This window comes from Sturnira hondurensis, unplaced genomic scaffold (assembly GCF_014824575.4).
Source record: "Sturnira hondurensis isolate 20B ecotype Veracruz unplaced genomic scaffold, ASM1482457v3 Scaffold0009719, whole genome shotgun sequence".
NCBI lineage: Eukaryota > Metazoa > Chordata > Mammalia > Chiroptera > Phyllostomidae > Sturnira > Sturnira hondurensis.
In genome coordinates, this window is record NW_028082350.1 from 17,299,381 (window position 1) to 17,323,351 (window position 23,971).

Sequence of the window (23,971 nt, forward strand, 5' to 3'; positions counted from 1 at the left end):
ATAGACTTTTAAAACCAATGTCGCATGGGGGTAAGAAAGAAAATAGAGTTCTCACAGTTTGTTATTGTGAGCTAGCTGACCTAATACCACTAGGTTTGGGGTTGTTTTTTTATATATACGATGGTAGGTAACTCTAGCAACATGCACTATCAATGTGTGGAGCAGAGAGGATCGGCGATCTAGGGCGAGGAAGGCTGCCCCTTCCAGAGCCGGTGGGCGCTGGCTAGGGGACTGTGGAAACATGGGCCCCAACTGCGCCCCAGCCCCTGGGGTGACCCCTGGGCGCTCACCTTCCACCAGCTGGTCCAAACTGGAAATCTTCCTCAGCCCATCGATGGTGTAGATGGTTCTCACCCCCTGGGGCAAGTTGACGTTATCCGACAGCGTCCGGGTCAGATCCGCCAGCAGCGCCTCGAAGGACCGGAAGCGGTCGGGGGAGATGGCGTACACGATGCCCTTGAAGTAGCGGTCCCCGTTGCGGTAGAAGCGCACCTTCTTGGCCTTCTTCTCGGAGCTGAGCGTCTGCAGGGTGCGCGTCCGGTAGAAGCTGCAGTGGGCGCTGTGCGTGGGGCTGGGCAGCCCGTTGGCCCGCGAGCCCCGGCTGTACCTCTGCGCCTTGTCCCGCTCGTCGAAGTGCTCCAGCTCCATGTCTCTGCCCAGGGACATGGCGCACGCCGTCTAAGTTCGACCTAGGAGGAACAGCGACAAGAGCAGAGGCGCGTACTTAGGCTATTTTAAGAGCGTGATTGGAGAGGCTCGGCTTGGGAGCAGCTGGGGGAAGAGCGCTGTAGCTGAAGATATATTTAATGGGAGCTATCAGGTTGGGGGCGAGAAGGAAGACAACAAAGAAGGAGGCGGGCCCTGGAAACAGCTTGCTCATCAGCCCTAGTTTGATTAGAAACAACTTCTCTGGACGGAACCCCTAACAACGCCTGGGCTTTGAGCGGCTTTGATTTCCAACAGTCACAGCAAACCTACTCGCAGACGAAGAAACTAAATCATGGAAAGAAAAGAAAATCACCCAAGAGACACAGTCGAGAATGCCTGAACCAAGAACAGAGACCCCAAAGCTCCAGGCGGCCGGCAGAGAGGGCAGCGTGCTAGCCCTGGTGGCAGGCGGAAAGGAAGCTTCCACGTCACCATCCGGCCAAAGGGGTGGGTGGGCCAGGAAATGAAGGCGCGGACCGAGTTTCATCATCAGTTCCTTAGCGTCTGTGCTCCCCTCGGCCAGATGGAATCCATCTGCAAGTTCTACCAGCTCAGGGGAGATTTTCCAACACGCTCACACACTCAACAGACATTGTTCTAAAGAGTGAATTCACCACAGCTCCTTGACTTCCCATTCAGTGCTTCAGAGAGACTGGGCTACAGGAGGAGGAAGAGGAGGGGGGAGAAGAACTACAAAAACAGGAACGAGAAAGGGTGAAAGGGCTCCGGCTCGCCGTCCACTAAGCTGCCTGTGTTGGTCGTGGAGGAGCTCGCGGCTGGAGATGTGGACGCAGACCTGACCCTGCACTAACTGCACGACCTTGAGAAACCTGCTGGGTCAGCATCTTTCCCAAACCACCAGGGGCCATCACCCCGAGTGGCTAGTAATCACCGAACACGTTAAGATACATAAAGCACTTAACGTGGTGTCTAGCATAGGTATTAATATTTTTATGGATAAATGCTGCCTTTCTGTTCCTGACTCCGTCCAAGGAAGAACCAGTAGGACCAGACTCTCCTGGTTCTCGTAGGGGAGGCTCCTGGGGAACAGGACTCCCACCCGTGACCTCGGGGAAGGGAGGCCCACACTCCGTGGTCCCCGTTCTCTCTCTGCAGAGCTGCCGGCAGGCAGTGAGCTGCCTCTGGGATCAGGTCGCCCTTGCTGAGGGGTGTGCCCATAAAGGCCGGAGTGGTCGCCCCTTGGTGGGGGATCTGAGCTTTATCAGGTGAATCTAGCAAGTGGAAACAGCTAGAACTGGAAGGAAGGACGTTCTCAGGACAGTGTTTCAGGAATGCTGCAGTTAGAGAAAGGGAAAGTGCAGGGCTCCCGAACTCCCGCCTCGGCGGTGACATCCACTTTCCGGAGGTCAGTCTGAACCACCCCGAAGCACCACGGAGGCCCCCCAACCTTCCCATGAGCTCCAGGCCATTTGAGTGGCTACAACTGCACGCCCCAAAGCAAAGGTCCTCCCGAAATGAGCCAAGTGGAAAAAGCTAATGTTTATTGAATGTCTGTGGTGCGCCCAACACGATCACTCTGCCGCCCACTCTTGGGTAACAGGCTAAATATTCCCCTCTAAATCTCACGACAGGCCACCGAGGCAGGTAATGCTGAGACTGAGGGTGAGAGTGGGGTACAGCCGGGGTCCCAGAGTGGGGTACACCCGGGGTCCCAGAGTCCTAGCTGAGGGAGGTGGGATTTGAACCCAGGTTTCCTCTGCCTCACTCTGAAGTTGGCAGGCCCTCTGGGTCCTCCCAGGAGCTGTGGCCCAGAGGTTAGACCCCTGGGCTCAGATTCTCCTGGCAGGTCCAATAGGGACTTGTTGAGGCCCTCACTCCTAACTCGCTGTCCCCATGGGCAGCCACAGACCCACAGCGGAGCCTGCAGGAAGCAGTGGTCAGCTGCCTCCAGTGTCTCCTTCACCTGCGCAGTCTCCTGCTGACCCCAGCTGGGGTAGACATGGGGGCTGGGATGGGGGGGGGCGAGGGGCGGGGCGTGTGACTTAAATCCAAGTGATGAGGCCCCGGGCAGGTGGCTCCATTGCTTGGAGCATCTCCCATAAGTGGAAGGGTTGTGGGCCTGGTCCTAAGCCCGTTGGATTCCTGGTTGGGGCGGATGTGGAAGCCGACCCCTGATGTTTCCCGCCTCATCGATGTCTCTCTCTCCCCCCATCCCTTCCTCTCTCTCAAAAGCAACTTAAAAACATATATCCTTGGGTGAGGATTTAAAAAAATTGAACCTGAAGTAATTATTAGTTCAATGTGTTTTTTCCCTCCTAAATAAGAAAACTACTTCATGCCTCTTAATTTGCATTTTCCAGGAAAAATTACAGCATATATAGTTAGGTATCAACTGGTTGCACTGATTTTGAAGTTAGATCATTTCAAAACAATTATCAGCTGATATCCTGCCCTTCAGGCTGCTATTAATTGAGTAACAGAACCAACATTTTGCCCATGATATCAGAACTCCTTCTACTTTTTAGAATTTGCTATTAAAAGGAGCCCTTTGTCTTCCAGAGGGGACCGGGGGATGACACCGCCAGCACACACACCAACTCACTAAGCTCTTCAAACTTGTAAAGCAGAAAGGCCAGACTGGCTTCTGAATATCGTGTTTTCTTTCTAAAGCCAGGGATCACTCTTCCAACCCTAGGATTCCCTCCCCAAATCTGTACAAACCCAAAGGAAACCAGTAGGACCCTAGCCGAGGAGGGCACAGTGGCACCACCAGAGAGCAAATCTAGTTCGAAAGCGCTCTCGTGGAGTCACAATGTGCAGAGTCCAAATAACTGAGCAGCCGCTGGAATTCCTTAGAGGGAACAGGCTTTTAGAACCAAGAATTTCCACAGCAAGTGGAAAAAAGATCAATGAAGAGAGAAAAGCATATTTCCTCAAACTGGACCACACCACCAGCCAGGGCAGGCACTAGCCGCATCTTCCAGTCCCCTGGGCTGCGCCTGCCCAAAAGTCGGCGCCGATGCCGGCAACAAAGAAAAACCACACTCAAAGTGAAAGCACAGTCGAGACTGCGGCCACCACTAAATGACCGTCACCGACCACATGACACATCCAGTCATTACGTGAGGCATCAACCTAGAAGGGTTTCCCAGGCCTCGGCTCAGTCATACAATTTGACCCAAGCAGGCTCACCAGGCCTCTGCCAGCCCCCGCTTCTGCATGGCACGCCGGCGCACGCACCCGGCCACACGCTCACGGACCATGGGGGGCTAAGGGCCAGGGCCACATGTGCGGTGCCACCAAGAAAGTAACCACGCAGCCTGAGATCACAGACACCTGGGGCAGGGAAGGGGGGACAGGGGTGGGTCGGGGGGCGAGTGGGAGCGGCTCTCATCCAGATGTTCCTATAAGCACTGCCAGGCCCAGAAATCAGCGCCCTCCATTGTTCCCCGGGGACTTCTCGCCATTCGGAGGCGCCGGAAGCCATCCCATCCAGATGAGCTCCCGAGTTGTTTCCCCCTACCCGGCACACCAAGGCGCAAACACTACCGCCCCTCCATCAGTGCCGGAAGGGAAGGCCCCGGGGCCACGGCTCTGCGGTGGGCCACAACGCAGGTGGACAGGCAGCCGGACTGCACGCAGCGGCGGCGCACGCGCCCCGCCGAACGCAGACCTCGCAGGAGGCGCGTGAGTCCTCTCCACTGTTTCTGCACAGAACCTCTCTCAAAAATCCCTCCTGACCCGCAGCCATGTGACACTTCATACTTCAAACGCTGTCCTATTTTCCTGTCCCTGCCCAAGGCGATTTATTTGGGAACACTCGTAAAACGTCTTCAGGGAACAGCCTGCAGCGTGGCCGCGGCACGCGTGTGCGCCCTAATCTGGACACACAGCCACTCACAGGTGCGGAGAGAGGGAGCCGGTTGTAATGAAAGGTAAAGGAGAGGGGGGTATTTCGGGGTGCCTTTCACCTGCTCTGTCTCCTACCAACATCTCCTGGCCACAACCAGCTGCTATTCCTAGCAAGGCCGGCTCGCAAACGCAGCCTCTTTTGTGGGCAATGCAGGGCTGTGCGTGCGCTCCCACCAGGAGGAAAATGCCGGCCCCTCTCCGCGTGCTTTTAGCACAGCAGGTACCAACTGCTACAGCAGCCGCCTCGCTGTCCCCGAAGGAACTTGAGGCGCTGCAAAGGTACTTGCAACACCCACACGGCAGCCGTCCACCAGGCGCAGACCGCCCCATCCTCCCGCGCACACCACCCTCGCGGGAGAGCACACAATAAGAGGCCTGGCCCGGCCACTCCTAGGCGCAGACTTGGTCCTCGCTCCGCGGAGAGCTCTGACAATGACCAACCCCGCGCCCAGCCCCTCCGCCCTGGCCCTCCTTCTCCAGGAACAACGGGGCGAAAAGCTGGGGCGGAGGCGCGGGTGGGTGGCGCTCGCCCGAATCCCCATTTTAAGCCCCGAGGCACCAGACAAAAGAGGCAGGTGCCAGCAGCTCCGGGGCCGCCCGCACACACCGCCCGAGGCCGGGGCCGGGCTGGCCGGACCGGTAGCGCCTTTCGAGGAACGGCGGGCGTGGGGGCGGCGGCGGGCCGAGCGGGGCGTCCGCCCTGCCCTCAGCGCCCCGCGATCCCCGGCGCCCGCCCCGCGGCGGCCTCCCCGCAGCTCCCCTCCCCAGCGACCGCAAAACACGCACCGGTCCGCCGAGAGACACCGCAGGGCTCTTTGTGGCCGCCTCCTGGCGCTGTCCTCGCCCGGCTGGGCGCGGCCGGGGCGGCGGGGGCAGGGGCCGGGCTGCCTGGGCTGCGGGAGCCGGAGCGCGGGCGTCTGGGCTTCGGCCGCTAGTGCAGGGGCGCGCCCGGGCCGGTCCTCAGCGACACGCGGCGCTCCCTCCGCACAGCCTCGCTGCAGCCTCGCTCCGCGCAGGGCGGCGGCGCCGGGCGCGCTCCCTCCTCTTGTAGCGCTCCCGCCCGCCCGCACGCCCGCCCGCTCCCTCCTCCTCCGCCTCCGCGTGCGCGCCCCGCGCCCCCGCCCTGCTCGGCAGGGCGCACCCACCGCGGCTGCGCCCGGCCCGCCTCCCGCCCCCCTCGCTCGCTTGGGACGCTGCGACCTCCGTGCCTGTGGCCTCAACAGCCCCCTGCACCTCCCGGTCCCCAGGAGCGGTTGGTGGTCTGCAGACAGGGGCAGATCAGAGGGTGGACCCGCTGGGTCTGAGCCAGGCCCTGTGCAGGGCAGAGAGGCGAGGGTGGCTCAGCGGAGAGACCCCCTCCCTCAGGGGTAGCTGGGTGAATGGTCCCTCACCCTGATGGGACCCCCTGGCCTGGGCACACCTTTCCCAGGACCATGGAGACCAGGAGAGCATTGTGCTCAGGGTAGTATCCTGACAATGCCCACCTGCGCACCCTGGTGTCACCCTCAGCACCCCCTCCTTGGGAGGGGGCAGGTCTGCACACAGACCCCGCCCATCGTCTCCGCTGGAGTCCAAGACCTGAGTCACCCTTGAAACTCAACTGACCCCTCCTTGGAGCCAAATATGTCACAATAGGCTCTTGCTCACTACAGAGCCAGGTTTCACTTCGGGCCCCCTCGTGGCCGACCGCCCTGCTGGTCGTCACTGGAAAGCCCCGGGCTGTGTCTCCGAGGCTGGAATTTGCTGGGAGCCCAGGCCGTTCACAGCTGCCACCGGGCCTGGCCCTCCCGTCCGGGGACCCAGAGCAGGTGCGGACTTCTGGGAACCTCCTCTGCTGCAGGGGGGCAGCCTCAATGTTGACCCCCTGACCTCCTGGCTGCCAGTCACCAATTCGTCCCAATATGTTTCTGGTTCATACGTTATTTTTCTCTTCCTGCTCTTGCACCCTTCAATGGAAAATCAGGATTCTTTGTTTCTCTTCATCGTTGAGCCCAGTGATGCATTTGACTACTTATCATCGTTGTTACGAACTATTCCGAATTAATTTCCAAGTGTCACGGAAATGCTAGATCATCGTCATTTGTGATCAGCACAGTTCACGTGTGTTCCGCATTCAACAAGTGCTGTGATGTCGCTTTTTGGGGGGAAGCGAAGCATAGCCAGCAAGGAGAGCACAGTGAACTCACCAAATTAACTACATGCAAAGTTCGGAGCCCACTCCTTCAAGTTCTAATGCAAAATGAGGGGCAGGGGGGAGGGGGGAGGGCAAAGAAACGTGGAGCGAAGTGCATTTTCTTGAGAAGAGACTTCGCACCTGTTTATCTCTCCAGCGACAAAGGCTAAGCAGTTTCTGCCGAATGCTAAACCGGGAAGTAAATTCCATCTTCTCATCTAACCCCCAGGGATCGTCTATCAGGGTCATTTCTTAAGCACGTTAAGTAACTCAACCGTATCTTACCTCTCTCCTAGCTTTCCCACCTGGGACACGCGGCCAACGTGCTCAAAGGAACGCCTTGGAGTTTGATTCGCTGGGTTGTTCTCGCTAGAAACAGTGGGGCGCCATTAACCATTCAGGACACCTCGCTGTTGCATAATGCATAATTAAGTAGATGAGCACACTAAATAGGACCGCTGGCCACTGCACTGTGGTCCTATCATTTAGGCAAGGACAGCGGGCTGGTGCTGAATGGCACCTGGTGGCCTGACAGAGGTCCCTACGGAAGTGCTAAGGTCACCTCCAGGGCAGCCTTTGGCCGGTGTAACTCCTGTTCGACAATAACTTTTACCCGAACTGAGGTTTACTGGGAAACTCTAACTCAAGTGATTTTCAGAAACGGGTGTTACTTCCTCTCCGTCGCCAGGAGGGCGATCAAAGAAGGGACTGGAAGGAACATGCCCTTCCCGCTCAGAAACCCGAAGTTAACGGAGAGACCCCACTCTAACTGCAGGGCTGAGGCTGTCTAGCCGGGACCCTGACCGCTGTTCCCAGCAGCCACAGCGCTGCGTCCTGCAAGGTGACAGTTGGCTGGGCCACAGTTCCGTGGGTGGGTCCTGTTAGCTTGCTTTCGGCTGCATGGGGCGGGGGGGGTGGGGGGGGTATATATTTTCTTATTTCATTCCCGCCAGAAGCATTCCAAGGAGGCACGCCCGTGCGCACCTGCCAGGCAGGAAGTAGGCACAGGAAGTTCACCTCTCTGGCCTGTAGTCATGTTAAAGGAAGAGCCCAACTCCACTTTTTGGAAGTCCCATTGTTTTAAAATACACGTCAATTTTTCAATGCTATGGCCTTGTGCTCATAAGCAGTATGAAATTCTAGAGCGACCTGTCATTTCTTTAGGAAAACCCAGTTTTTCAATCGATGAGTTTATTTCCCACCCGACAGAGGACAAGCCCGCTGTGGCAAACACGGCGTCCCGGAGGAACGGGGACCATCAGTGTGTCTACTCTGAGCTGACGTTTCCGAGAGAGCGCTTGCACGTCACGCCCTGTCACAAAGTGGACGGACAGTGGAATCTCTGCGCTTTTTTCCTCCCGTGGAAGTCAACCAGGCGCACACCGGCGAGGAGAAATAGAATCGGAGGTTCTGTCGCCGGTGTTGGCGATACATGGTTTGCACCACCTCCTTCGACCTCCGTCCCTCAGAACTGGCCCCGGCCCGGTGAGGGTGGTGCGACTGGGCATCTCGGTGACTCAGTGCTTCTGGACACACCGCGCCTCTTCAGGGAGACGAAGGTGGAATCCAGGCACGCCCACCGCTGACTCATCCACTCAATGAAAACCCCCATGCCGGTCACGCGGTCTGCTCACTCCGGTCCCTCCCTCTGTTCGGTTTGTTCACCTGTATGTGGGGACCTGAGTCCAGTGCTTTGTGTTCTCCTGACTGCCTCACTGTCGCACCTTGCTCTTCAGTCCAACCGTCCAACCTGCTGCGTGACATCCCTTTGGAGGCATTGCCTGCTTCCCCAGGCGCGATCCCTCCCGCTCCCCGCAGTCTGATTCCCACCATGTCAACGTCCTCATCTCGGCTGCTGATCGCAGCTTTCGACAGGAGCAGGGGCACCACCGGCTCCCTGGGCTCACTGCCCAGGCTGTCTCTCCAGCGTGACAGCTGATGGCCAATGAGGGCCTCGGTGGACTCGGGCGATTAGAGGTCAGCCTGTTCTCTGCAGCAACTAAACATCTAGGGACCCGCTGATAACCCAAGTTCACATGTTCACATCTAGGGTTGCAGCCTTGACTTTGGTGCCACTTTGAGGTCGAGAGTACTCGATCGGCCGCAGGGCTGTTCGTTCGTTCGTCCGTTGAGCCGACAGTTTTTGAGCGTCCCCCACACTCCAGGCACCGTGCCAGGTCAGGGGACTCCCCCCGTGAGGTGAGATTGCAGGTATTCTCTGAGATTACAGGTACTGCGAGTGTGACACACACTGGGTGCATACTTAACCCGAGCCATTACTTCATTTCAATATCACAAAGGACAGTGAAGGAAAATAGCAAAGCTTCCTTCCTCCGAGGAAGTGACATTTAAGAGACAGGAAGCCTCCTAGCCAGGCACCAGGGTGGGAGAGTCTGACCCCACACAGGTGACTCTGCCTGGTGGAGACCGAGCGAGGAGCCGCTTGTCCAAGGGGCAGGAGGTGGCTGAGCGCCGAGCACAGCGGCCTGCCCTGCAGACAGGTAGGGCCCACGCGCCAGGGTCCTGGGCCACCAGAAAGAATGTGGATTTTGTCCTAAAAGGAATGACAAATCACATATGGACGGGCAATGTCAGATTTGCTCATTAAAAACCTCCTCTTGCTTTTCCGGCTACTCTTGGAGTGTCCTGAGGGATGGGGACGTAGGGACAGTCTCGCTTTCTCAGAGCCACCTGGAGAGGGTGGCACGGGGGACAGTGGCAGGGGAGAGGAACACTGAGAGGTTCACGTCCACTGTGGTTCCTTCATTTCATATAATCGATCAAGAACATACAACAGTTATCAGTTGTTACACACAAAATAATATGACCTCAGTAATATAGGGCAGAGTGACAGAATTATAATAAGAAAATGGACAAAATTTAAACCAAGTTCCAAGTATTGACATCATACAGTCAATATTCCCTCCTACAATGTAATAAAAAAAGAAATGACTGATTAAAGGAAAATTAATTTAAAGAACCCGTAGATTTAAAATTTTTCAAATACACTTCCACTAACCCGTGGCAGGAAGAAGAAATGGTCATGGATTTCAGAAAATACGTTAGAACGCCAATGCACTAAGCATCTAATTTCAGAAGTCAGAAAGAAAAGGACAAAAAGACAACTTGAGTTATTTAAAGAGGTGGGTAGAAGAACTTCTGGCAGGAAAAATTCAAAGACGGCCCTCAGATTTCCGCCTCTGTGTGCACAGACCCACTGTACGGTAACGCCTACCTGCTGAGTGCGGTCGGGACTGACCCGTCGGGTCTCTGCCTTTACAAGAGGATCTAGCCGGGGTGTCCAGCCTTGTGGTGTCCCTGGGCCACACTGGAAGAAGAAGAGCTGTCTTGGGCCACACATTAAATACACAAACACTGACAAAATCAAAACAAAATCTCATCATGTTTTAAGTAAATGTATGACGTTGTGTTGGGCTGCATTCATAGCCATCCTGGGCCGCACACAGCCCGCGGGCTGCAGGGTGGACGCCCCACATAGGGGTGAGAGGCTGAAGCCGGGAGATTCGGGGCTTCAGCTGGGCTCCCCTACCGGTTGGGACAAAGCCAAGAGCCATGCTATGAACCGGCTCTGGGCCCATGCGGCCAAGAACTCTGCCTGTTCAAAGCTGAGGGTGGTCCCCAGGCACCATCCAGCAAGAAAATGGGACCTTATGTAAGCACCGACCAGGGAGTGCTTGGAAGGGGGTCTCACACCCCTCCAGAATTCACCAAATCTGACTCTATGAGAAATAGAAATTACATCAGGATTAAAATCTTCCCACAAGAAAAGTAACAGGCCCACAAACACAGGTAAGTTCTACCAAATATTCAAGGAACAAATCATTTATCCCGGAGTAAAAAAGGTTCTCAGTTCATTTCAAGGGACTGGCAAAACTATGATATCAGAACCTAAGAGCAGTTTTTAAAAAGGCAATTATAATCTCACTCACCTGTAAAAATAGGTACAAAAATTACCAAAACAAATTCAGCAACACAAAAAATGAAACACATCTTGAGCTAAGGAGGTTTAGTGCACAGAGTGCAAGATTGGTGTAGCAACAAAAATATCAATTAATGTTATTCACCACTAAAATAGCTTAAGGGAGAAAAAGCATATAAAAATCTCAAAAATATAGAGAAGCATTTAAGGAACTCAATATTAATTCATAATTAAACATATTTTGGCAACAGAAGAGAAGTTCCAATTAAAAGTCTCAAAATTCTACAGCAATCATCATACCAAATAAAGAAATACTAAATACATTCTTCAAAATCAGGGATTTGACAAAATCAGGGATATTACATTATTCAAACATGATAAGGCAAGATAAAGAAATAAAAGCTGTGAAGACTAGGAAGGAAGAAGCAATGGCATCGGCATTCTTAGGTAATATGACCATCTGCAGAGAAAACTCACATAACCCAGCTGACAAATTATTAGGATTAATAAAACAGTTTAGCAAAGCCAATACAGAATGAATGTACAAAAAGCAATTACATTTCTATACACTAGCAAATAGCTACTAAATGTAATTAGTATGATATTATTTAAAATAATATTAAAAATATAAAGTACCCAGGAATAAACTTTAGAAAAGGTGTATAGGAACCATATAAAAATTATGAAGTTATGTTGAAGGACATAGAAGACAAATACATGGACAGGTATACCACGCTCATGTGTTAGACAAATTGAGTAACATGAAGGTATTTTTCCCCAAATTAATCTATTGATTTAATGTGATTCCTGTAAAAGTGCAGCCGTCTTTTCGTCTTTGCTTTCACGCTTGTGCAACGTGACAGGCTGACGCAGAATGTCTTCGGAAAAGCGACCAGTGAAGAATAAATGGCCAAGACTTTACCAGAGACGAAGAACAAGGTGGGGCAGGGGACTTGCCTCACCAGAAAAATCATATTATTGAAGACATCGAGATACTGAAACAGCCATGCACAAAGCGAAAAATGGAACAGAGTCAGGAACAGAACCCTGTGGGTACAAAAGGTTTACAGCCACTGTGGACCAGAGGGGGAAAGTGGGACTTTTCAGTAAAGACGTTTTAGAGAATATTCTCCTGATGGGGGAAAACCTAAATAAAATCAAGCCCCTGAGCACGACATGCTCGAGAAGCCGTTCCAGGTACAGTCAAGTCTTTCATGTCCACAGAAAACCAATTAGCAAATTTGTAGAAAAGCATATTTTTAACATCAGGGCATGAGAACATTTTTGGGGAAAAAAGACAAAAATGCTGAGAAAAAATAGTAACATACTACATGAAGGATTTCTGTTCATCGAAAAATATTAGTGAAAAGAGCAAATTGTGCCAACTGGGAGTTCAGCCGCTGTCCGGGCCTGTGCGCCAGGCAACCAACCCGTCGGTGTTCTCTCACGTGCATCGATGTTTCTCCCTCTAAAAGCAATGAAAAGATGTCCTCGGGTGAGGATAAAAAAATATATATAACTACCACGTGACCCAGCAAACCCGGGTCTGGGCGCTCGCCCCGCGGAGATGAAGCCGCCACGTCGAAGCCGCCACGTGGAAGAAACACCTATACTGACGGGTTCGCTGCCGCGTTATTTTCGAGAGCCAAGGTGTGGAGAGAACCTGCGTCACCGTTAACAGAGGAACGAACACAGCGTGTGTATAACAGACTATCGTTCGGTTTTGTTAAAGAAAGGAAACCCTGCCATTTTCAGCGCCGCGGGTAAAGCTGGAGCTCTGAGCTCCGTGTCTGGGGCGACGCTCCTCTGAGGCTCTCACTGCGTTTCTGTCTTCAGTGCAGTAGTTTCCCCGTGTTGCCACTGACTGAAAATAAAGGAGTTGTCAGCAAGCAGTTAATCAGAGCCCCCTTCCTACCTGTGTTCCAGAAACAGGAACGCGCCGCCCTGCAGATGCTCCGTGACCGCCCCGTCGGGCAGGGGTGTGTCCTTCCCCCCAGTCCCGCCGGTTCTCTCCCTCTCTCCTGTGCGCGCTCTGGCTGCACCTGCCCCTTCTGTTCAAGGACCATCTTTCCTAGCGACGTGACTGACGCTGCTGGGGAACTGGCCGTGAGAAAGAATCCTATTCCAATCGCTCAGACGCGGTGCTTCCTGGCATATTCACATCCGTGAGATTCTCAATTCCTGGCAATGCTGGGGACAGGGGACCACCGGCATGGCTTCCGTCCGGGTCCCTGCCTGGTCACACTTCCCTTTTCCACAAACAAGAAAGAACACTTGCCAGGTTACCCCAGTACTGGCAGCGCCCTCGGACCCACGGGGCTGAGTACCCCACTCGCCAGCCTTGCCCCGAGCCCCCTCCACCTCACCCCTCATCCCCCTCGTCCTGGCGCCAACGAACGATTTTCCCTTCACGCAGGTTGAGCCCTCCCTGGCCTCCCGTCCGAAACAGCGCCGTCTGTGCCCTGCACCTGCGTCCTTCCTTCCTTGCGGCCCCCACCCCGGCTCCTGAGCCCCAGACAGAGCTTCACATTTCCTCTCCCAAGTGCCTTGAAGGGAAGGGCTTCCAGAATGGTGCCCGTTAGGTAGAGAACACTCAGTAAATACCCATCTGCTACGTGTATCACACGAATATATTTTGTAACTGTGCAAAGATATAATTACGAGGTCCGTGTGCTATTGTTTGTAAAAATCTAAAAAATGAAAAAAACCTGAATCTCTTACATTTGGAAACTAGGTAAATATATTTTAAGCTGGTCTTAAAATAGAACATAATGCCTGTTACTAATAAGAGTGAGCACACCCACAAACGAGTTAAGTGAGAAAACAGTGGGTGCAGAACAATAGAATGTGATTTCAGGTTTTGTGATGAGTCTCCATGTTTCTGTATTTGCATTCGGTGTGTTTTCACAAGCATAAAAAAAAATCTAGAGAGAAGCAGTTTGTTTACCTCCACAGAGTGGGATTTCAAGGGAATTTTTTTACTCTATTTTATGCCCTTTGGTGTTGTTTAAATGTCATAAACCCATATTACTTTTATAACACAAAGTAAAATGCCTTTCAATCCATACAAATGGTACCAAAGATTAGCGCTGCCCGTGGAATGTGTCTGTGGGTCTGAGTAGGGGGGCAGGACCGCGCGGGTTGCGGGGGAAACGCGTGGGCAACGCATGCTCTCGGGCGAGCTTGCTTCCGTGCACTCGGCACGTGTGGGGAGCAACATACTCACCGAGCCCCGGGAAAGGCGCCCCCTTCAATGCCGTGTTGCTGGCGGCGTCTCTCATCCCCAGAACAAACTTGCCAGGGAGGTGGTGGCTCTGCAGATGAGAGACCCAGGGCGGCCCTGGGGGACCCACAGCTCCGTGGTCTCCCTGCTGCTGCGGAAAGAGGCTTCTGCCCGGTCCCGGGGGCAGACGGGGCGGGGGGGGGGGGGGGCGGCGGGTGAGGGTGAGGGTGAGGGCGTCAGGTGGACAGTCACAGGGGAAGGGAGGCAGCTGCTGCGCACCTGCACACAGCTCACCGTTGGGGAGGGTCTGAGAACCCAGCAGCAGTTAGGACCAGGCCACCCTTACCGCTCAGGGTGCTGCAAGGCTGGGAAGAGAGGCATCGAATGACACGGAGCACCTGGATTCTCTCCCTGGACGTCATTGCAGCAGGTAGGCTGCTGGAAGGAAAGGCGGGGGGGCGGGGGGGGTGTGGCAATTGCAGCTCCCTTTCGCGGGGGTCGGCTGCATCCCAGGAACTTTCAAACCATTATCTCGGCCTTCAGAACCTGAGTAAGTAAGGGAAGAGTGTGACCTCCATCTTACAGAAGAGGAAGCAGGGCAGGGAGACCAACAACTCGCCCAGCGACGTGCTGCTGACGAGGTGGCACCGAGCTCCCAGGGTGCCATTCTCACTGCCGAGCTCACTCGGTCTACAGGACACCACACTGTCCTGCAGGTGGCTTCAGTGCCCGAGTAAGGGGCCCAGCGAGCAGGACACAGGCACCTTTGGGGAGGAGGGTGCACCTAGCGAGTAGGGAAGGACAGACGGCGTGGGGCCTGGTCAGGGGCCAGACTGGAAGTTTCTCAGAGCAGTGTCCCAGCCCACCTAGCGTGTAATCTAACCCCTCGAAATCTCGGAGTAAGAATGAAGACTCTGGAATCTGATGAGTGAAATTCAAGTGTGTCCAACAAACTGTGTGAGGTCATCGTGTGTGGGCGCGCCTTCCTGATTTCTGTTTTCAGAAGGAACACTGTCCTAGGGCATGAAAAGGACCATGAGCTGTGTGCAGAGGAGGGGCCCTTGTCTTGCACGGGGGTGTCGTGTTCCCGTGAGGGTGAAACCGGCCCTCGGCGAGGATTAATGCAGGCGATGGTGGGTTTCCTGCTTCCTCGTTCCACCCCCCCACCCCCACCCCCGGGGAGCTGGCCAGAGGCCAGGGGAAGCCGAGAGCTGAACGGTGACAGCCAAGAGGCTTAGGGTCCAGTTTCAAAGTTTCCTTAGGACTTTGTTGATGCCAAGTGTTCAGAGAAATGCCGTCTTTTCCCACCGCTCGTTATTCTGCAACAGGGACATTGTGCTTTCAACCAGACCTCGAGAGTATTTTTATAAAACACGGAAGGTTTAACAAAAAGGAGAGCGGCCCCCCTCCCAGAAGCCGTTTCTGTGTGTCTAGTTGGACAGGAGGGAGGGAGGGCCTGCCTGCCCCACACCTCCTCCGACCCCCTGGGTTGGGAACCCCTCTGCCTGGTTTCAGGAGGTGTAACTGCCCCCCACGGCTAAGGCTGAGTGAGCGACCTTTGGAATAAAAGCCACTAAGGAGACAAAGCTTGTCTCTCATAGCAAACGCTGCCTCTGCTTCAGCCCCTGCCCCCAAAGCGTGGTTGATAGTCCATGATGGGTAAGACTCCTCAGAGGGGGGCAACCTGAGCTAGACAGGATCACTTGGGAGGCCCTCAAGGAAGGACTTGGGGGGCTGCAACAAAGAGGGAGTGATGGACCCTCGCCCCCTGGCCATTCTGACATAGCCCAGTCCCCATGTCCTCTGGAGAAGCGCTTCCTGGCTCTGATCCACTTAAGCCTGAAAACCTGTGATGGGGAAGGCAGTGCAGCCTCTTGCCTGGCTAGAGCGGGATCTGGGGTAAATNGGGTAAGACTCCTCAGAGGGGGGCAACCTGAGCTAGACAGGATCACTTGGGAGGCCCTCAAGGAAGGACTTGGGGGGCTGCAACAAAGAGGGAGTGATGGACCCTCGCCCCCTGGCCATTCTGACATAGCCCAGTCCCCATGTCCTCTGGGAGAAGCACTTCCTGGCTCTGATCCACTTAAGCCTGAAAACCTGTGATGGGGGAGGTGGTGCTGCCCCTTGCCTGGCTAGAGCGGGATCTGGGGTAAATCTGGCATAAGAAAGAGTTCCTAACCATCCTGTGAAGCCTGCTTTCCTAAGAATGCTTTTAGTTAAATGATAAAGGCCCGAGCCGAAAATGAGTTTATTTTCCCAAAGTTCTGTAGCCTTTTAACTGACAGACCCTGACTTAGAAGAAGCCCTAATGGTTCTTTGTGTGCTATCCACTGTTTACTGCCTGACCATGATTAATAAGTTATATCTGAACTCCTGTGCCAAAACCTGATAAAAGCCTGTCTAGGCAAGGGTCAGCGCACTCTCCCCTTGAGAGATTTGCCAGGCCACTCTGAGGCTCTCCCCCACTGAGGGAGCAGCCATGCCATCCCTTTTCCTCCACAGGACTTGGTAGTCTGTGTGAATTTGTCTCATGTCCCATCCATGACACCGGGGACACTGCAAGCGTGTGCATGCATCAGCCGGTGCCTGGAACAGGGACCTGAGGTTTCAGGACCTGCTTCGACCCAGAGGCTATGAGCCATCGCCATGGACAACACACCAACTTGGTGGGAGTTCGTGCACGTCAGCCCAGGCAGGGGCCAACGACCCCGAGTGCTTTTCGGGGATGTCGTAGGGTGTGTTGGATTTCAGAGGAAAGGGGCTTTCTTCCCAGGTCACCCTCTCCTGTGACCGCTTTGCGACTGGACCCTCTTTAGTAAGCAGGGGCCTTGCTGTCTCTCCCAAGCATTTGCCCACTAGGTCTGGGCTTGGGAGACAGAGCAAAGACTTCCCCTTCATCAGCTTTAAGAACTGCAATTAGTTACAGGGCTGTCTACAAGCATATCAGCACATTGTCTCCTTCCAGCCGCTTCTTGCAGTCCCTTCGATTTTTCTGTCTGCCTGCATAAGGCACTGGCAGGAAGTAGGATTTAAAGGCGCAGGCGGGGTGAAAGCAAAACTGAAACTGCTTTGGTAATTGCCGCGCTTGCAGCGAGAGGAATTTCAGAAAAAGTTCATTTATTTGTTAAGGAATTTCTTGGGGCTGCTGAACACCTCCCTGCTAAGGGGTCTTTAGACTTAGTGATTTAGGAAAGGGTGGGCAGAAGTTGACACAACACCAGGTGTGGGATAAGATTCTAAGGTTAATGTCTCACTCCCTCTTTGAGAGGATTTAATTTGAAAATACTGGTTTGCTTGAATTTTGCTTTTGTTTTTGTTTTAAAAGGAACAGCTCGGTTTCAAAATATTTTGCTAAACCTCCGGTCAATAGAATAAGATCTCTAATGTTGTTACATCATAAGGATTCTACTCAGAAAGAATTTCAATTGGTTGTTTAAAGAAGAAAAAAAACCATCTCACTTCCCTCAGACAGCAGAAAGTGCAGGAAGAGAAATAATGAGAAAATGTATCTTTTAACCACCCTGATCCTCCTTCTGGAGGCCCAGGGACTGCTTTGGTCCTAAGAACAAGGCGTATGGAGCCTAGCACCTCCCGCCTTGCAGGGATCAGTAAGAATTAACAAAAAAGTAAAGGTATTTGCCAATGGAGAAAAAACTGTTTCTAAAAGTTATGAATGTGTTCATAAGTTTGTCAATCTAAAGCTTGATCTAAGTGACATAGGGGGTGTGACGTGTTAAAGAAATATTAAGCATCTTCCATGTTTATGCCAGAGCCGTGACCCTTTATTGTAAAAATGAAATATCGGTGTACCGTCTCCTGGGGGGAACTAGCCCTTCTCCACGGAAGACTGAGCACCATTTTTAACTCAGTAACCACTGTAAACACTGATCATTTCCCTGGGGCAGAAGTGGCTACTCTCCCAGAGGAAACAGTCAAGTCACAAAAGGCCCTTGGCACGTAACCATTTTTCAGATTATTAAAGAATGTCCTGATTGCCAAGGCCTTAGCAAGGGACCCCCGTTTACAGGAGTTAATCCTCACGGACTAGGTTCTCAAATAATTTGGCAAACAGATGCCACTCCTTACGCTCGCCTTGGAAACTTCAGATACGTCCATATTCCCATTGGCACTTTACATGCATCCGCGTTAACAGGAGAATCTGCCCAAAATAACCAAGCCCATGGCTTGAGGATGGCCTCAGCAGATTAAAACTGATAATGGCCCTGGATACCTGGCCCATTCTACCCAGGTTTTTCTTCAGCGTTGGAATATCCAGCATAAAACAGGAATACTTGATAATCCAACTTGTCAGGCAATTGTAGAACGGGCTCATCATACTTTAAAAAATCTCTTAAAAAACAAAAAGGGGGGGGTCACGAGTCCTTCCCCCCGAAAATTTGATTTTGTTGGCCATGTTTACCTATAATTTTCTAGATCATGATGAGTTGCCCTGTGCTCCAGTTGAAAAAACATTTTCAGACAAAGAATCAAAGCCACCTTACCCTCGGGTTTTATATAGAGATCCGCTAGGAGATGGAACTTGGCAGGGCCCTGCAGGCCTCTCAACTTGGGGAAGAGGGTATGCTTGTGTTTGCTTTCCAGGATGACCTTTGGAACTGCCAGTGAAGAGGGGGAAGCCATATCACAGAAAAGGCTTCCCTGGCCATGACCCACCTCCACCCATTGGACTCTCTCCATCCAGACTTCTCCAAGCTGTGTGTCATCCCCCTGAAGTGGAATTCCTGGAGCGGTATCCAACATCACCTAAGAGGGACTTTTTCTACCAACTTAAAGGGACAAATTGGTAAATTGTAGCTAGAGCTACATCGGCAGCTGCAGGACATTCAACACCTAACCAAGCAGGAGGTTTTTCAGACCCTCAGTGACAATGTTGGCTGGTTGAACCCCAAAACTTGGTGTGATGGACTTAATCTGAGAATGTGGGTCTTTGGAGCAGCTGGTGGCTTACTGATTCTAATAATGCTCTGTGTACTTCGATGCATTTGCAGGTTATTTTCCCAGGGTTGTGTGAGAGACCAGCAAGTAGCAACCTCTGTGGGACTTCTAGCAGTCCTAACTAAAAACAAGAGAGATGTAGGGAACCGCTTCTCCAGACGTAGTTCAACACCCACGTGGGAAACCAGTGAGGGGGTTAGTCAGCAAACAAGACCACCCCCGTAAAGAAGCTCTCCCGTGGCTGATCAGGCCTGCTTTGTACCTAGGCTGCTTTGTGACTTGCTTTTGCTAAAACTCTCTCACCCTGAGTTCAGGCACAAGCCCTTGCTGCATGTCTTCAAAGTAACTCCCTGAAGTCTGTGCTAATTCTCCCAAAGATTGAAGTGTAACCAGTGTGGGGGCCCGCCAGGCCGCAGGGGATCACGGACAGAGCCCCCACTGTGAAAACGGTGGCGGGACTTGGTTTCTGGTCCCTGGAGCCGGCGGGTATCTTGACATCTTCCGGACCTTCTCCTTCTCAGCCTTGAAGGAAAGAACAAGGTCTTGGCATGTGTGTCATGTTCCAGGAAAGAGATAATCTTGAGGACACTGCTATCTGTGGGCTAATGTTCTCAGGATGTGAGAACATCTTGCCCTCTTGATAGCCTTCGGTAATGTACAAACTTTTGTAAAACAGCATTGTTCTCGGGCCACTGTAGTTCTGCATATAAGCCAGCAGTTTCCTGAATAAACTTGCCATTTGCCAGCCAGGAGCACTTGGACCTCTCCATTATTTTAATTAAGTTAAGTCCATTGCCTCACCTCGCGACCACCTTGCTGCCGCGGGCGGCGGCAAACCAGACCTGTTACTCTTGTCATTCCATTGCATTTGTAACATTTTCAATGGACTGAACTCAGGAGCTTGGGTCTTGGCAGCTCTTGGGCTCCTCCTTATCTTAATCTTTATTTGTGCTTTATGATATATATAGAAGTTGTTTTCTTGTGATCCCATTCAGAAACAGCAAACAGTAGGTTTCACAGGCCTAACAGCTACGACTGATTTAAAAAACACAGGAGGGAGAGATGTTGGGAACCGCTCTGCCTGGTTTCAGGAGGTGTAACTGCCCCGCATGGCTAAGGCTGAGTGAGCAACCTCCAGAATATGAGCCATGAGGAGATAAAGCTTGTCTCTGGTAGCAAACGCTGCTTCTGCTTCATCCCCTGCCCCCAGCGCTTGGTCAATTAGTCAGAGACGGGTAAGACCCCTCAGAGGGGGGCAAGCTAAGCCAGACACAATCACTTGGGAGGCCCTCAAGGAAGGACTTGGGGGGCTGCAACAAAGAGGGAGTGATGGACCCTCGCCCCCCGGCTATTCTGACATAGCCCAGTCCTCATGTCCTCTGGGAGAAGCACTTCCTGGCTCTGATCCACTTAAGCCTAAAAACCTGTGATGGGGAAGGCAGTGCAGCCTCTTGCCTGGCTAGAGCGGGATCTGGGGTAAATCTGGCATAAGAAAGAATCCCTAACCATCCTGTGAAGCCTGCTTTGCTAGAATGCTTTTAGTTAAATGATGAAGGCCTGAGCAGAAAATGAGTTTGTTTTCCCAAAGTCTTGCAGCCTTTTAGCTAATAGATCCTGACTTAGAAGAAACCCTGATAGTTATTTGTGTGTTATCTACTGTTTACTGCCTGACCATGATTAATAAGTTGTACCTGAACTTCTGCACACACACAAAAAAAAAAAAAAAANGCTAGAGCGGGATCTGGGGTAAATCTGGCATAAGAAAGAGTTCCTAACCATCCTGTGAAGCCTGCTTTGCTAGAATGCTTTTAGTTAAATGATGAAGGCCTGAGCAGAAAATGAGTTTGTTTTCCCAAAGTCTTGCAGCCTTTTAGCTAATAGATCCTGACTTAGAAGAAACCCTGATAGTTATTTGTGTGTTATCTGTTTACTGCCTGACCATGATTAATAAGTTGTACCTGAACTTCTGCACACACACACAAAAAAAAAAAAACCAAAACAGTAAAAGCCTGTCTGGGCAAGGGTCAGTGCTCTCTCCCCTTGAGAGAGTTGCCAGGCCACCCCGAGGCTCTCCCCCCTTGAGGGAGTAGCTGTGCCATCCCTTTTCTCCCACAGGACTTGGTAGTCTGTGTGAATTTGTCTCATGTCCCATCCATGACGCCGAGGGCACTGCAGGCCAGTGCACGCGTCACTGCTGTGGTGTTTTAGAGATGAGGCTGGCTTGTCACGTCCCCCGAAGCCTCGTGTGAATTCCTAGAATGGCGTGGGTGGCACTCCGAAGTGCCCTAGTGCCGTTTCACACGCTCCCCTTCCATAGCACTCACAAGACTTGCTCACACGTCTTCCGCTCTGCCTGCCTCTCCAGGACACTCTCGCTCCCCGACAGGGAGGTAAAAAGACCCTGCCTCCCGCAGCTGCACCCCCAGCAGGCCAGCCAGCACCAGTCAGATAGATATTTTTCTAACCAGCTCACACTGATGAGTGACTGGTGGTCCAGGAGTGGTCTCGGTCAGACAAACCACATTCCAGGTACAAACACGACTGACTGCTGTCCTCTGCACTCTGTGGTATGGGGCAAGAAATAGGCATAAATGGACTGACACGCGTGATAAAAACACCAGCGTTCACTCAGCCCTCTCCGCTGACACCCACGTGCCTGGCCCTGCCCTGCTGCTTTCCTCGCTCACCGTCGTACCCCGAGCCTGCACCCTTCCCTCCTTCCTTCCCCTCGGCTCCTCATTCACCCAGGCGTCCACCCAAGGATCTGTGTGTCCATCCATCCCACCAGCAAGAAGGCTGACACTGAGGACCAAGGCATGGGCGAGGCCAAGTCCCTCCCCTCAAGGAAATGTCCAATCGTTTTCCTGGGCCGCAGCAAGGGCTGTTTGCTTCTGCCCTGCTGCCCATTCCGACAGGGACAGGGGCCGTGTGCCACCCGCATGAAACCTGCCGGCTGCCCTGTTTTCTAGGCAAACTCCTTACACCTCCTTCATGAAAGCAACACTGCATCCTTCTCCCGACCAGTCAACCGGGTTTCGTACAGGAGGGTCCTGCTCGTCTTCTGTGGGCTCGGGCCCAACTACCCTTTTCTCCCGGGCTGAGAGTTGAACTCCCTTGGAGCAGCAGGATTTGCTCGACGTGGAACTGCAGTATCCGGAACAAATTCGGACCCTGCACGGCATTCGGGATCGCAGGAACCGGCTTGGAAAGAAAACACGGAGCGTTCACAGTGGAACCGGTAGCCTGCCCTTCGTGTCAGGAGGGAGGAGGGGACGGAGACGAGCTGGCAGACGGGGTCGAGGGCCGTGGCCCCAGACTGTCCCTTCAATTACCAGCCACAGGCTGTCTCTCCCAGTCCCTGTGGGGACCACGGGAAACCTGCTGCAAAGCAGAAGTCCCAGCAGCAATACGAGAAACTGCAAGTGTCAAAAGCCACTCCGTGCCCAAAGCACCTCGGCAGGTTCCCTGACAACATCGAAGTGATGACTCCCACAGGCGAGAAGGGTCAGCACACACGTGTAACAATAAGCGCAGAATCCTGGTGGGAAACTTCTCCCGTCTTTATATAAAGTTTGCCAGGCAGCTGCAGGTCGCCCCGTCCTGCCTTCCTCCAAGGGAAGTTGTACAATTGCGTATGAAAATTAGGCCCCTAAAGCAAATTTTAAACTTCTCCAAAAACCTGGTAGAACTAAAATTCCCCACCCCCAGGGCTACTAAAAGAGGAAATACAGATTTATGAAATAAAAGTGGGTTACCATTTGGAGGGGCGAAACTGAGTATTTAATTATAAAACATTTGCATAAGAACATTTCAAGGACCCTGGCTGATGTAGCTCAGTGGATTGAGCACAGGCTTGTGAACCAAAGGATCACAGTTCGATTCCCAGTCAGGGCACACGCCTGGGTTGCAGGCCAGTTCCCAGCAGGGGATGCATGAGAGGCAACCATACATTAATGTTTGTCTCCCTCTCTCCTTCCCTTCCCCTCTAAAGATAAATAAATAAAATCTTTTTAAAAATAACGTTGATGTTTATTTGTAAAAAAATTTCAAGGAAATACAAAACAAAAATTTTTCTCCCCTTACTTTCAGCAGCCTTTTCTCCTACCTCTCGATGAAAAACAAAAAAATGAAAAGATTAGAAGACTAAAAGATTCTAGTCTGCAACCAAAGATCCTAAGGACAGCTTGCCTATTAGCTACTATCTCATTAGGCAGATTATGAAACGAGAAAACACACACGGCAATGTCCTCATCGGGGGCCAAGCGGAAGCCGAACATTTCTCTGGAACTAAGGTAACTTGTTCGAATGGTGAAGAGCCTGGGCGGCTCCCTGAAGTGTCACATGTAGGGGAAAAACACCTAGAAAGAAGCGACGTGGCTGGGGTGGGGGGCGTGGGGGGAGGGAGACAACTGTACTCGAACAACAATAAAAAAAGAAAGAGGTGACAGTAAGTCACAGCGAAACTGCAAGTGACCAAGTTGCGACATGCGTCCTCGGCGACACTGGAGAACCCAGGCACCTCCCTGGGCAGGTCACCGCATCCAGACACACTTCCCAGCAGCTGTGCAGTGGTTTCCGAGGAAGAAAGCATCTCGGGGCCGAGGCCACTCGTCCTTGGGCCTGTCTGGGCGGCGGAGCCCCGAGTGTGGAGGACGGAAGCCCGCCCACCTCTCCCTGAGGCTCCAGGCACAGTTATCAGGAGCCACGTGGCACCAGCTCCTTCCACACCAGGTGTGCGAGGCAGCCCGCCGCTCGCTGGCCCATCCCACGCTGTCACACTTCGCCCACTAGGGAGTGGAGAGTGGATCTCAGCCTCGAGCTACGGATACGCCCAAAACGATTGCTGCCGAGGGGAAAAAGCCACGTTAATTAATCAGACGCCGACCTGTCCTGCTCACAATGCCAAGTGCATGTCTCCTGTGTCCTCAATCAAAACGACCAGGTCTGCACAACCCTGTGAAATTCTCAGGCGAGTTGAACCTACAGGTTTTAAAATATGTATTATTTACTGTTAGTAAAAGCGTAATTCTCTAGACTAGTTTTCTCATACGCGATTTGGCAAGGTCACTATGTTTCCCCTTCCACAGGTGTCACCAGC

General features: G+C 52.8%; 1 protein-coding gene across 4 annotated transcripts in view; it reads right to left on the reverse strand.

Annotated features, from left to right (window-relative positions):
- DCLK1 (doublecortin like kinase 1) overlaps window positions 1-5,585 on the reverse strand; it is a 233,090-nt gene extending 227,505 nt beyond the window's left edge. For 3 of the 4 annotated variants that reach the window (XM_037057653.1, XM_037057654.1, XM_037057656.1), the window contains exons 1-2: window positions 5,368-5,585; window positions 291-689 (exon numbers count right to left, since the gene is read on the reverse strand). In XM_037057653.1, the coding sequence (XP_036913548.1) occupies window positions 291-666 (376 nt within the window). In that variant the 5' untranslated portion in view covers window positions 667-689; window positions 5,368-5,585. Of the gene's footprint in view, window positions 1-290; window positions 690-5,367 lie in introns of those variants that run through there. The other variant, XM_037057652.1, reaches the window with a different exon arrangement.
- Window positions 5,586-23,971: the final 18,386 nt, after the last annotated feature.